Here is a 15,673-nt window from a genome sequence, read left to right as displayed (position 1 = left end):
TGTTGGTACCCCATTGAAGGCTGACTGACTGTTTTAAACTGTAAACCCAGCCCTAATGCTATCAGAAAATCATAAGAATACTTACCAATGTTGGCATCGTCATCATCCAGTTCAGTTGCTCCAATTTCCTCCAATTCATTACCTTCGGGTATGGGAGGAAAATGGGTGGCCTGTTGAATGATAAAATAAAATGCATTAAGGAATGAAAAGAAAATATCTCTCTTATTAGAAATACAAGATTTATCACAGAAATATACACTCACTGTCGGAGGCAGAAACAGAAAGTGTAAAGGTGATTTTTCTCTGCAATTTTTGTGACTACTGCTTTCATGAGATGACCTAAATACAAAACATACGTTATCGATAAACCATCAGAACTGATTTCAGAAGACCAAGGGCTGTTATTCAACACACTAGGGTGGAATTTTTCAGAATTATCAAATTATCTTCAGCACTATAGGGTATTAATTAGCCAGCACTGAAAGGGTTAATATATGTAATAATGAGAATCTATGGATACAATTGAATCGTTGATGTTTTCAGAGCTAAAATAGACAGCCTATGTTCGAAACAGACCAATCAGCATTGAGTTCACATTGCCAGCCAATTAGGAACTGTGACATTCCCGCAAATATCTGAATAGGAAGAATCAGCTACGAATGTATTCGTAGTGGCACTGGTGACAGAACCCGAAAATGTTAATGGAGATTTATTACCTTACGCCTATGCAGTGTGGAGCCAAGGGGAAGTTCGGTGGTGAAGAGCGAACTATGATTCCAGTGCAGCCGTCCGTCGATCCTGTACACGTTATACACAATCCATAGTCCATTCCGACATCTGCGCAATGAAATAGAATATATATGAAACAATCGAAAGGATATGTTATCACAGGGAGATATGTAAAAATACAAGAGAAATAACGATCGGAAAATATCTAAATATACTTTTATTAGGCAATTGAAAATGGAGAGCGGTTTGCATGTGAATCCTATGTTTTTTAGTCATTTTTTAAGGTTACTGGAATTAAAGAATCCTGGAAATGATAGTATGATATTTGAATTGACATTCTTCAATTAAGAACTACCATCAAACATAGAGGCTCATGCCCGAGTACATTAGATTTTGTATAACTTGCTTTGCTCAGAAAAAAACTTTTTGAAATCGCTTTCCGATACTACAAAAATTGCCAATCCTTCAGCTCCAAAAAACCCATGCTATTTACCTTTATATATTGTTACTTCAAACAATCCACCTTGTTGATAAACAATTTCATCACCTTTTAAGTTGGAAGGAGTTTGCTGAAGCTGGGCTGATGACGATGATAGTGGATGAAGTAATGCGGATGAAGTAAGCGACAGCTGACCTTGGTCGGCTAGTTGACCCACTGATGTTCCTTCAGCCGCGAACACATCATCTGGAGATAACTCAGATTTTGTTGTCGTTTCTTTCAGATGGAATTCTTCACGAATACTTTCAAATATACAATCGATAAAGCGTTCAGCAAACTGCTCTAGCGAATCGAAATCAGAATCCGAATTTTGAATCGCCGACTCATCCGTTAAATCCATAATCCGAAATTCGTCGTTCGAAAAATCAATGTAGCAAAAATGTATCGAAATATCCTTCAAGGTCGTCGTTTTTGGTAAAAGGGTCAACTTCTGCAATGACCATTACATCTACTTCCATTATGATGGAAAAGTGAATGACATCCTGTAAATGAGAATGAGAATTAAACTGTAATGACTAGGCGTATGTACATGTGTGCAAGCGTACAGACGACACCCCAGACCATCTGTGAATGTGAGTTAAATAGATATCGATGATTAAAACGATGATTCAAAACGTACGCTGGTATATGTTTGCAAAAGAGACCTTGCAACCATGTTCGTTATTTCACAGAAATCTAGGCAGTAAGGCAATCTTTTGGATCCTCTTTATTTACGTTATTGGTTAACTCTACTTAAATTTTTGAGTTTTGGAAATTTCTTTTTGATGGTCTCTTACCCTCAACTGGCAAAAATATCCACAAGCCTGCATGCCACCTTGAAGGTAGTGTCTACTGTATTATACATACCGGTATCCAGAAAAAGATTAGATGTCAAAACCATCAACAATTTTTTTTCCACACAAAGATTCAGCCAAAAGATGAATATATATCATTAACATATATGACATCAAGTCCACTTGCTGAGATATGCACTTTTCACTTCTGCTATTTTTATTATCGTAACCGATATTCCGAATATGCAGTTCTTGAGTTTATCAAGGTTTAGCCAATTTACGTAGGATATATCACGGCCGCCCCCATCAGCACTAATACGTATATAATGTACTACAACTTACGTCTGTAATCAAGCAGATGACAGAGAAGTGGCTGTATATACATTACATATACAAATATATGACAAACAGCTGTTTAATAACGTAAATGATTACATCGTTTAAAAACTACTTGAAATATAAGTCACATTTCTCGCATTTCAATAACCTATTACTAAAAAGTAGGCGAGGACAGGACCCGCTTGGAATAATTTCCAACATTTTCTCATTTTTTTCTCGATTTTCTCATCTACCGCTCTAGAATTGTCATCTGGTAGTCTGTCGGAGACATATGTGGTCGTAAGCTCAACAAGAGCCTTGTCATTTTAATTAATGCATTTTATCCAAATCCAATAATGCCATCAGGGCGCAGGATTTGTTCTATATACGAACGTGCTTACCATTCTAATGTTGACAACTATCATATCACTATTAGCTATATATATGAATATCACATATATGATTGAAAATAGTTTAAGTAGCTTTTTGAGATAGTTGTTACTGAAGACATGATTGCATCCATTTATTTTCAAAGTAAAAACTTCACAAATTGTAAATGCTCAAGTTGCCAGAGCCCAGAACATAGCTGGTTACCCTAAATTGACCAACTACAGTACACACGAGATTATCCTACGGATATCAAAGCAGATACTTTCAACATTTCCTTGTTCACTGAGGTTCATAGTGCAAGTCTATTTATTGCTCATTGATGCTGGTCGTAAACTATAGATTTACCTAAAATCTGATACTTAGGCTAAAAATTGATACCCTGCTCCTCCTCATTGGCCAGGTCACTTAAGTAAACTGAAATCAAATTTGTAATCAGTCCATTTCTAGAACTGCCGGGTCTGTTTTTGTTACCTTGATCAAAAAAGTGATTTTTGGGTAGATAGGCTGCGCGGTGTCAACTAATAAGATCAGCAGAGATGAGAAACAAGGTATAAATTTTTCTAGCCTTAGCATCCATTTTTTTCATAGATGAAATGGCACGACTTTTTGAGCCCTTCTCAGTTTTTCAATTCACTGGAAGCAGATTCTAAAATGAGTTTTAGCATTTTTGATAATTCAGACCCCTAGCTACTCATCATGAATTCAAAAAACTTTACACTCTTAATTACAAAATCGATACTTACCCATAATTCGGAAATCGCTCATCAAAACTATAGCCCGAATTCAGATCGCTCTCTCTATCTCAGCTGGCTGTGCACACATATCCTAGTGTATGTCAAGTCCTGATGTGAAACCACATAAGTCGCAGAGCCACACGTTACAGAGGATAACATTGACAATAGATATGTATTGATCTCGGTGACAACAGATTGTTCGGAAAAAGGAAATAATCATGCGATTTCTCCGCTTTTCAACACGGCTTTCTTCGATTATAACAATAAAAAGAATGCCACATCTGCAGTTGATTCTTTAGGCTTTTTAGAGATTGTATCAACAGACCCCCACAACTTGCATCGAGATCTTTTTTCTCATCCTTAAACCATCGAAGCATTCTCATTCTCACGACGAGCAAAAAACGACATTATTTTTCATCTTGCACAATTTAATCACATCCACTTTTTTATTCATTTATCTACTGATGTTTTTCATTAATATACAATACATCATTCAACATTCATTCTCCTTGGATTTATTATTATAACATTTTAAGTTGCTACATTTTCGTCAAAATTTAACATCACTGATTCTCACTGATTAAGGATCCGAAGATGGGAGAAAAATCATTAGTGGATCCAGCTAAAGATACGTGCGTTAGAATTTGGAGTGCATTCCAAATTCTGTTCGGACCTTTCTTGTTCGAGCTCATTTTACTCCAATGCTTTCAAGAATAGCCCGTTAGAATAGCCAGTAAACATTGTTGAGTAACGTTCAAAATTTCGAACATTACAGGAATTCCCTAGAAACATTCGAAATTTTGTACATTACAATTCTTCATTAGGGATCATTCATTTATTACGTTCGTACGAAATTTGAATTTCTTGACCCCCCCCATGTACGCAAAATCGGCCATTTTTTTAATATACATTGAGCATTACAGTATGCAATTTCACTGAGCCCTCCCCCTACCCTAATGCGTACGTAATATATGAATGACTCCTTAAAAGTTAATATCGATATTGTCTGCTGGATCCATTGCAGAAAATTACTTCTTTTTAAACATGATCTGATGTCACAATGAACTCAATAGAGACAAATCGGTATAAGTCAAATGTATTAAACCATGCACAAATTTATCGATCCCACTGATAAATATTAAAGAGTATGTACATGAATTCAAATTCCCGAGACGTAGTTCAGGAATAAGTCATCTTCACAATGAATAAAGAACACAAAAAAGAAAAGAGTTGATCTAGAGTTAGTGAAAATAGTGCAGGTTTCGCCGACCAGTTTTATTATAAACAAAAGTCGATAACTAAACTCGAGCTCATTTTTCCAATCAGCACAGAATCGAGGGTAGTAACCATATTATCTAGTCATCATACAACCTCCTGGCTCTTGCAACGTAAGATTTTACTAGCTCCGCGAAATCGCCTAATAAAATGAACCGAACATATATCGAAAACTAAATCAAGTTACAACAATCGAACGAAAGATAAACAACACAGGAGTAAAGAATTTCTTACACCACTCAAGAAATCGGAGCACGGTGATCATAGTAAGAGTAACAAATAATATCAAGTTTCTTAAGTTACGAAGGCAATGAGGTTACAATTTGGTCGAACTGAATTTTTAGTGAATGAGCAGTAGAAAATGCAGACTACAACAGAACCGCAATGACCTTCACCTCTTTAAAGCGTATGAATTATTAAGCCAAAACTTCAGCGCATTGACAGCGAAATACACGTTTACAGTAGAACGCACTTAATCCGGATATTTCTTATCAATTGGAATTTATTGATTTATGATTTGTTATCAAAAATGCAATATCCTTTAAATATATCTTAGGTAGACAGTCTAGATAATTCAAAATCCATAGAAGCAAAAACAGTACAAATCTGATTTTCTAATGAGTAATATATTTATTATAGCGAACGTTTTTGGGAGTTACATTATCCCCTCTTCAGGCATAGCGCAAGTGATTAAATTTACATATCATACTGGTATTTATATAGAATAAGACGAAGCTAATTACAAACAATTTCAAATTACTGAGTGACAAGATAATTATAATACAAAGGTAATTAATTACACACAATCTAAATTACTGAGTGAAGATATGTGACTAGTAGTTAATTATCTAAAAACATTGAGAATGAATCCTGACCCGTTCGTCTTATTCTATATAAATACCAGTATGATATGTAAATTTAATCACTTGCGCTATGCCTGGAGAGGGGATAATGTAACTCCCGAAAACGTTCGCTATAATAAATATATTACTCATTACAAAATGAGATTTGTACTGTTTTTCCTTCAAATATGTTGAAAATTTCCAAAAATGAAAATCGTCGTTTCATTTTGTAGGTTTTACATAAAACCTTGTAGATCATCTCGTCTATCATGCCACTGTATGCAACACAGACTAAATAGCGGCCTCTGACGGATATCTAAGGAAAATTGATTAAATGATGTTGATTAATCGATCAAAACGTTCATAAAATTAGATTATTTCCATTCGGAGAAATAAGGAATATTTTATTAACATCTAGGTGTGGGTGGATCATAATGTCTAGAACGGATCGGGATTAAGCGGATTCGACTGTAGCATCGTAATACTAAAGCCATTTTCATGACGACACGCACACCTACGTTATAGTATACTCAAGCTCGAATGTACAACAATGGCGCTCAACTGAAAAATGATATTCCTGAGAGTTTTCTCGTTTAAAAAAACACGCGTCAAAAAATTAAGTCATCTATACACGCGATTCCGTTTAAACAGTTGAAATATACAAACCCATTTGATTTCAGACTTCTCGTGATTTAGTGTAAGACGGCGGCCCATTCATTTTTCAACTTCGAACGTTTAATAAGATATATCTATCTGATTGCAACAGGTCGGGTCACTAATGGGTGTTTCAGGTGACTGCAATGCGATCACCAGGGACAATGCCAGACTAGTCTCTCACAAGAGCAGCCTGTATGTCGGCTGCAACAGGGAGAGATGAACTTGTGTCGTCGTGTTGCACATAGTAGAACATGTACAACTCCTTGCAACTAGCATCATTGACAATTGCCGAGTGACACAAATGTGCACAGGTCTTTGTGACGGGATCAACGCCGGCGGTTGCGAGGCCAACCTATGCCAGACCCCCATTGCTAAGAAGGGAAAACTCAAGTATGGTACATACATATAGGAAATACCACACTAATATAATGAGGAATACAGTCCTGAAGATGACTATCAGGTTATAAATAAATTATCAGCTTAAAGGAAACTTTTTGGACATTATCTTCATCAGTAGTGTGGGATTCTCCATATATTGACACATGGACATAACATTTCATCAATGGTTACGGTATACTGGTTATACATCATGACAGTTCTTGGCAAGAGCAGGCACATTTGAGACATGCGCTATGAAAGTTCATGGAAAGCCTTTTTCCCGAAATCTCCGACTAAACCATTGAAAAGGGGGTTGGCTTGTGTAACCGTTGAAAATGAGGGTTCAACATTTACCATGCAAAATCACCGATCTGTGCATCACATGGACATTGGCCAATTCTGCCTCGCTCGACAACTACTACCGGGGCGTGATTATCGAAAAAACTTTGATGTCTTTTGATGACCCGCTTTGACAGTTGCGAGAGAAATTTGGCACTTGAACTAAATGAAGTCCGAATGAATTTATTTCAGCCCCATGGCCGTGAAACTACACACAGCATGTCCAAAACAATCGGTTAGAGATATAGGCAGAGGAGCCGATCCATATGCAATGACTCAATTTTCTACTGAGATCAACTGAAATGAGAAAATAATACTGGGGCTGGCTTGTATATATATATATATATATATATATATATATACACACTATAATAGATCATCTGGCAGTGATACACTACAACGCCACCTATACAACAATATGGAATCTAACGACGTGTTGACTTTTATATCACAGAATAGCGGAATAATAATAATAATAATAATAATCATAACTATATACATATTACATTATACATTACACATACCGGGTATGTCTATACACTTCATTACAAAGATAGAGAATTAGCTCTCTGCTAAGCATAATGCGGCTGGTTTTGTAGACTGGTATAAACCGGTGGGCTAACTGAATTGAAAATGAATTGAGTTAACTCCCAGGTTAAAGTTGATACCAGTCTATAAAACCGCGCCACGGATTACACGGGATATTCTCCGATGCAGGGAATCAAACTGGTAATGGCATCTCAAGACTCTGCCATGAATAGACTGGATACAAATGACTGGTAAACTGAATTGATCTCAGTACTTCAGAGTTAATGAACAAAACCCACAGTTGATGATCTTGTAATTCCTTTTCTGACAGTTTTGATTAAACTTCATCAAGGAAATGATAATAACAATATGATAATAAATATTTTTTGTTCATTAACTGGATGCACAGTTATTAGTTCAGTATTGACCGAAAAAAATGCAGATATATGATTCTTGAAACGATCATATTCTGATAAGTTGTCTACTACCAAAGGCGAGGTTTCGTGCTATGGCGGAATCTATGGATGCCATCAGGTTTGAATCCATGAGATAGATAAGTTTTCCAACACATCGTACACAATAACCATTACGAATGCCTGGACCCAGTTTGATAGAAGATGAACAACTTGAACTTGGGCAACAATGCTATGAAAGCAGAAATTCCGAAATAATCATATTCCTCTTCTAAAAATTCTCGTAGACCTTTTTAATTTTTGTATTTTCATTAATCAAAGTGTCCTTATATCACTCGTAAGACTTAACAACAGTGATCATGCCCGTCGAAAGGTACATCGTCTTAAAAAGCACTTAGCCTAGCGTACACATTTTTTCTACTTACACAACATTTCAGTGCAACGGTATCCCACTAGATATGGTTGAAAGAATGATGATGGCGAGTTGCTGTATGTTTATGACCCGTAGAGATCAGTTGCACTCGATGATATGAACCAAGAAATATATATTCTACTGCCATCAAGACTTCGTTAAACATCATAAGTATCGCCCATGTTTCCTATTTTAAAAACATGCTAGGCTAGTACACCGCATCGATAGTTATCTCTAGTGAAAGATGGCAGCACCTGTCAAACATAGAAATATTAGTAAATAACGATACACTGCACCGTGGTGAAGACGCTATATAGCGGTATGCTCGTTACTCAACACACTGGGGTAGTATTTTCTTTTTAATTTTCAAATTATCTCCAGCACTCTTCGGCATTTATCTGGCAATTTCCTGATCAAAAATTTCTACTAAGTACTATTAAGTATTTTTTGTATGCATAAAAATCTCCAAGCATCGCGTGCTGTTGTTAAACCCGTTTCTGAAGCCAGTCATTCGAGAATGGGTTCACGTGTTGATATGCAGGATCCTCGAATTCGATGATAGCCTTACGAAGATCGTATCGTACTGTTCGACTCGCGTGACCTTCCCGACGATCTAAACAATCGATTCGTACTACTCTCGCTATCCATCTCGCTATCCATCGCGTCACTTCATGTGAGGCGTCAAGTAGTCGGGTAATTTGAGCTCGCGACGAACGTAGAACAGAATGTAGGCTTTACACTTCGCGACGGTTTCCTCGTCGCACACGGTCACAGTGCTGTCGTTGAAGTTATACCAACGTCCTTCGTGCATAGCATACGCCGTATAATGGCCAGAGCCAGCTCTGTAATTATACACAAAATTGGACGGAGAAATGAATAAGGGACCAATCATTAAACATGATAAACGAGTGATAACTAGTTTCTCATTTCTGCTGAGCTAAAAAGTTGACCCCACTAGAAGCCTATCTATCCTGTGCATAACTTTTTTGTAAAATCAAGCTATAGAAATGAACTGATTACAAATTTTATTGCGATTTACAAAATGACTAGGCCGATTAGGAGAAACAACAGGTTTATAGCCTCAACGCCAACCAAATTGAGAAGCACTTTCAAGGCTACTACCCCCAAGAAAAACATTCACCCGAAGACCTATCAAATCAAAACTTTATCAAAACTTACCCGGATCCATGATGCACAATAACAGCTGCTAAATCATATTCATTACTGCCCAGAAAACTATTCCTAGTTTCGTGCTGAAAATACACGATTTACGAAAACTTAAGAAAACCCGTTCAGAAACAAAGCATTCAGCATCGGTGAGTCAATTATATCATCCAACGTGTTACTAGGCCGTATAAATCAGTGAACTATCAATGTCTTACCAGATTGTCGAGCACATAACGACTCATATCCAAGCCGCGCACGGGAAAGTGTACGTAAGTCTCAACCTTCACTCTGAAGTACGTACTCCATCGAAATCTCTTTAGATGTAGACATAATACCTGAAACGAACACAAAACATTGGTGACACTTCGGCCATCGATACCGATAGAACCTAAAAGAACCACTACACTGATGATTAGTAAAAACGAAATTGGTTAAACCGACATTTTGGGTAGTCTTCAAAGATAAGAACTTAAGAAATGAATCCATTCTACATGAAACACCAGTTTATCTACCGGTATTTTCCACTATAAATCTTAAATATTGTCGGTCTTTTATATATATACTACATAGTCTACGTCTGACTAGCTTAAATGGATTTCGTCAGGTAGAACTGTTCCTTAACAAATTTCAAAATTTTGAGTCCGAGTTGCTTTATCATTGAGATCAGCCGCTCAGGGCTGCCAACCTGCCAAAAAGTGCTATCGGTAACAAATTGAATTTTTTTCAGAAACATTTCATTGAAATGTGAAAGATAATGTTCAAATTAATCGGTAATTACCAGTAAGACCCTCAGTAACATATGCATCAAACAAATGGGATCAGTATTTCTTGTTATAAAATAGTAACAAATACTGAAAATCAGGAACAGTTAATAGCTCTGCGTACCCAATAGCTGCTGGGATGAGAATCAACACAATGTGACATTGTGTTGACTCTCGTCTTGCCCAGGGTTCGAAATTAATACCCGCCCAGCAACGCAACACTTTCCAAGAAGTTCAGTTCAATCGGGCTGTTTACCAACTTACATTCGGTAGACTTCGGATCCAGAACTTTTTCGTCGACCTTTGCTTTAGTTTACAGTTACTGCACATATACAACTCGGATTCTTCTAATTCTTCGACATCCGTAAAACTTTTCAAACAATCTGCAGGAAAAATATCATATAGAGCAAGAAGGAAACATCCATTTTTGCAAAGTGGCTTTCCCCCCATTTACAAATTCCCAGGACCCAGTTCCACAGTTGTGAGTTAGAATTAACTCCGAGTTAAAGTTAGTTCATTTTCGATGAGTTAACTCAAGAATTAAATCGTAACTTGGAACTGTGGAACTGGACCCTGAGTTTTCCGTGATTACATTAAATTCCCTGAGTGAATCAGAGAAATTTCTAGGTATAAAATGTTCCAATTAATCAATTTTTTATTGAAACACGGTCAATAATATTATCTCTGAATTCCAAGAGTTTTCCAGGTTTTTGGTAAGATTAGCTTTCCCAGATTTTTCTGATTCAGGTCAGTGGCCACCCTGTAAGATGACGAAGCCGGCGTACCAACATCTTAGTTTAGAAAAGTCGTGTTAACTAACCTGATAAATTGCACAGATCACCTCCTTTTGACTTCGACGAGGAAAACTCCGGTGGAATATCTAACGATAGGTCTGAAATATTGCAACGCATCAATTTAGAATTCTATTCAACGATAAAGAGATTTCAACAATCAATAGCAGATTCAATCGTTAACACGAATCTCAACGCTTAGCTGAAAATGATAACCTATCAAAACAACACGGGACCAGTTCATAAATTAACCCTTTCAATGCCTTTACACTGCTATTATGTGTACAATTGGCCCATCCCATACTGTGTCTACCCCACGGTGCGGTGTACTGTGATTTAATCAAAATCTGTATCGAAAGATAGCAACATCTCTGAGCCCTTTAATGAAAGGGCTAAGAATTCCAATGATCTGTTCAGTTCCAGAATTCAGACATGAGACCAAAATGGACTTGTTAATTTTGCTCATATAGGACTGAAATGAACCTACTTTGGTCTGAACTATAATGAATAAGTATCTATTGTTGACCTGGCCCAAGAAGTTCACTTAGTATAATACATCGAGGGAAATCCTGATTTCATGTATACCAAAATTTGTGGATACTGTATTTTTGCAAAGAACTAAAAGCAATCAAGTGTACAGCTAATGTTAAGAGGGAGCGGCCGCATTGAAATATTCTACATGGTTCATTTCATCTAAAATTCACTTATCTAATCACCTAGAAAAGGGTCATGTTTTTTCGATTCCATCCCGCATATAAGACAATTGACCTCATTCTGCAACAATCCGCCGAATATCGCCGTGACGATTGTGCTTTTGTTCTTCGGACCGATGTACGGACTGTTGTTATCGGGATACGGAAGCAACGTCAGTAGTTCGGTGTGTAGCCGGTCGAGTAGGTATCGCATGAACTCGTGCGCGTCCTGCTGCTGATATCCTCTGAAATACGGATAAATCATTTCAAACAACGAATGTTATCCGCAAGATTTGCTATCAAGAGGTGCGCAGTCTCCCTGACATGCACGTTGTTTTCCCCGACTTGATCCACTAAGAATCCAATAAATCAACACAGTCAAATATGTTAAGACATAGATGGAAACTGTTTGATTATACAAGCCATTTAGTGATCTCCACATATTTCCCTGATTTTTAGCTTTTTTATAAAATTCCCAGAACTATTCGTTAACTTTTTAAAAGAAAATTCCCTTAATCTTCCACATTTCTGGATAAGTGGCCACCCTGAGAGATCCTGAGTTCTTGTCAGCACTCTCTCGCCATCAGAGGTAACCTTGAACCCACACATAATGCTCTCTTAAGTGGTGCCCAGTGGGTTGAGAAATTTTTTCTTCCTCATTGTGTCTGTGAAGTTTACCAAATATTTCTGGTTTGTTACTGTGTTACAAGTCAAGAATTTATGGCTAGGGACATGTACACGGGTTTTATAACTTAACTGGCCATTATTTTTTACATTTATACTTTAAAACATCGAACATACACAAAAAAGTTTATGGAAAAAATTATCGCACTGGGTTTTAAGACATACCTGAATCGAGGGACCACTTTCCATATAACAGAGAACAGATTATCGGGGGATATAGCTTGCTTACTTCCCTGCCACAAAGCTATTAAAGTCTTCCTCAGTTCCTCCACCAGTAAACTATAACAATAATAACGAGACCTTTCCTGTTACCTAAGTATGCCCTCAGTGGTACTCAACGGAATAAACGAGGGGTCCAAGGACAGCGTGCCTTCTTGGTAAAATGCTTGAAAATCTGACAATTTCAATATCCAATATAGTGAATTAACAGAGTTATCATTGATGAAGCGTCTTCAAAATTTCCCATAAAAAACACCGGTGTCCATGAGACACATAAAATGTGTTAAAATTGCTAATTCTGACAAAAATGGCTGCCAGTCAACCATACTTGCCTGGGCCAGTTTTTTGGGCTGCAGATATGTTTAGGGTAGATACATGTTAAACCAAATATCAAGATAATCCATTGAAGCATCTTCAAACGTTTGCAAAATAACTTGATCCATCTATGGTCGGAGGGGTGTACATTTCAACAGATGAATGAAGGAATGTATAGATAAGTGAATGCAATGCAATAGCCTGCTGTCCCAAATAAGATAAAAGTTAAGATTTGAACTTACAAGTCTTCCTCTTCTTTCGTTCGACGTGTATGCCGTACTTTCCTTTTCGGCGGTTTTTCGACTGGAGGAAGTTGCTTGATGTAACCACAGAATTCATGGATGTTACTTAAAAGGTTAAAAAAAATCGCATTTCGACGTGAATAGATTATTTTTCAGCCGCTAGAAAATAATCGAGCGTTTTACGAGTTCCTCGTCAGGCGAGCGCGATACCTGAGTGATTGTAAAACTGCGTTCATAAAACATGTATTCCCTAAGTTCCGGAGACCCGATGACCGGGGTTTTTTAGTAGCACCATCGTCCTGTAACGTACAATAGAATGGATTTTACAACACATGTGTATGTGTTTGAAAGCCTGCCTTCATAAACTCCCTCAATACAATGAGATTGACGTACAACAAATCATGAGAAAAATTCATACATTAATGCTATGTAGTTAGAGCCTTTCAGGGGTGGCTCTGAATCCAGGGGATTTGTAAGATTTGTTTAAGTCCATGAAAGTGCCTTTTTTATTTTGTCAAAAAGATAATTCATACATTTCAGTGTTGTAGTGCTCCTTCAATGCCTTTGTGGACATTAATGTGCCCTTTTGGGATGTGACAAGTTCCAAGTAAAATAATAATAACAATAATCTACCGTTTTGAGCTTCTTGTGATATTCAGCAGATTCCACAACTGACGTCTTTCTTCTCTTTGTGTCCTGATTTTCCCTGTTTGACTTGTGAGCGCTGTTACAAAATACACACAAAGAAAATCCTTCGGGTAAATAAAGTATCGCATCTGTGGGTCAGTCTTTATTTTCCCTTTGACATCGAAATGCCTTAATGTATATTTTCCCCAAGATTTTTTTCGTGACAAATTGCTTCTGAATACCCTACCTTTCTAAATCTTGCAAGACTTTACGAACTTGATCAATTTTATTTGATGACGTATCATTTATAACGAAGTCATCACATGCATAACTGTAAAAAATGGGTGAAATTAACAGAAAAATCAGAAACTTCGGAACAAAGTGACAACTCACAGACCCAATGATTTCTTCGAGCCATTTCAATTGGAGACATGCATGAAACATTCAAAAAAACTTGAATGTAGACCAATAACTTTTTGGTTGACAATAAATGATTTTAACCATCTATGAACTTGGTCTAGAGAACTGACTTTAAGTCACGGTTTTAAGGACTCCTTGTTTGATTTGAAAGATGCAGCTATTATGCAAAAAATGCCCCTGAAAACAACATAGAAACTTACCAAAATGCAACATATGTTTGGCAGTCGAGGCACACACAATGCTGTCGGTCCTCCTCATAATGACGTAAAGCATGGGCAGATACGTACCTGAAATGAGAAAAAAATGTTTCCAGTTGTTGACAGATACCGTACTATCTAGGGCCATTTCAGCTAGAAATTGTGCTTTAAATTGACTGAATGTACCCTTTTCAAATATCAAATCTAGCTAGGCCACTTGAGCCGATAATTCATCGATGGGCACCAGTAGGCCTACTTACCGACCGCAGTTCACAACCCCACAGGCCAAACACATCCATGGACTACGATTTGTCTTACACGCTGAATCATTTAAGAAAATATTTACAACTTAATAAAATCAAAGAAATTATTTAGAACTTTATTACAACAAATTTTTGTAATGTAAGACAAAAAATTATCATCACACTGTGAATTGTATGTGTTTATTTGATAAAGAAAGGAGTGATTGGGAATTAGACGACTGATTTGAACAGCACTGCGCAAGAGTTAGATGCGCATGTCTCTGGGGGTTTGGTACCAGCATCAATCTGAATCGTTTGAAAGGGTGTCTACAAGCTGCGGGCGATGCGAGCCCCAACTTTGGGCGGGGCTGGTAGCTTTTTAAGGTTAAAACCAGCCCATTTGAAACAGGCCCACCAGCTTGAGCAGCGGGCCTTGATTTGAGTTTACGAGTGCCCTCCGGACCAGGGGCCGAGTGACTGCCCGCTGCATCGGACCTGTCCTCGTGATTCGAAGAACCATTTTCAAAACATTTTGGCAGCGGCATGCATCAATTTGTGTCGAAAAAATCAAACCGAACGTATAAATTACACTAGACCCAATGCAAAAATAACTATCATATACCTGAACAACACCAATCAGAAGGGCTTCCATCGGGTATAGAGGAGGGTGTCGTAATGCATATGCTTTCCGTCAAATGAGGACATTCCATTTTGAAGGTAAATTGCGACGCTGGCGCATAACCTGTGCGCCGAATACCCCGGTATTAGTCGAGTATACGATCGAATTGACACGTAGCGCTACCGAAACGGGCTCGAACCTTTACCACGACTCCGAATTCAGGCCGTTTAAATTGGTATTTTTCGTCTTTTTCGCTGGATTCTTCTATGTAGCAGCAGGTGCCCGCCCAATTGGACGAATTTTTATTCCGAACGAAATGGAAAAAACGATCCAAAACCCACGATTAGTCTAATACTTATTGAGGAAATAAGTCATTAGTTAAAATTCGGTGTAATTTTCGGACGGAATTT

The 15,673-nt window shown here is 37.5% G+C and overlaps 1 protein-coding gene across 1 annotated transcript; it reads right to left on the bottom strand.

The window, feature by feature from the left end:
* Window positions 1-8,840: 8,840 nt before the first annotated feature.
* On the bottom strand, window positions 8,841-15,354 carry LOC141905932 (ubiquitin carboxyl-terminal hydrolase 3-like). The gene is made up of 14 exons (XM_074795042.1): window positions 15,267-15,354; window positions 14,663-14,723; window positions 14,406-14,492; window positions 14,033-14,116; window positions 13,792-13,882; window positions 13,369-13,457; window positions 13,159-13,263; window positions 12,548-12,661; window positions 11,723-11,943; window positions 11,036-11,107; window positions 10,480-10,598; window positions 9,670-9,789; window positions 9,467-9,540; window positions 8,841-9,129 (listed from the first exon to the last, which is right to left on the bottom strand). Exons 1-14 carry the CDS (start codon window positions 15,352-15,354, stop codon window positions 8,952-8,954), a joined length of 1,503 nt encoding a protein of 500 aa, XP_074651143.1. The 3' UTR covers window positions 8,841-8,951.
* Between the last annotated feature and the right edge of the window lie 319 nt (window positions 15,355-15,673).

This window comes from Tubulanus polymorphus, chromosome 5, assembly GCF_964204645.1.
Source record: "Tubulanus polymorphus chromosome 5, tnTubPoly1.2, whole genome shotgun sequence".
In the NCBI taxonomy this organism is placed as follows: Eukaryota; Metazoa; Nemertea; class Palaeonemertea; order Tubulaniformes; family Tubulanidae; genus Tubulanus; species Tubulanus polymorphus.
The sequence above is the reverse complement of the archived record's forward strand: the minus strand, read 5'-3'. Positions and strand labels throughout refer to the sequence as shown.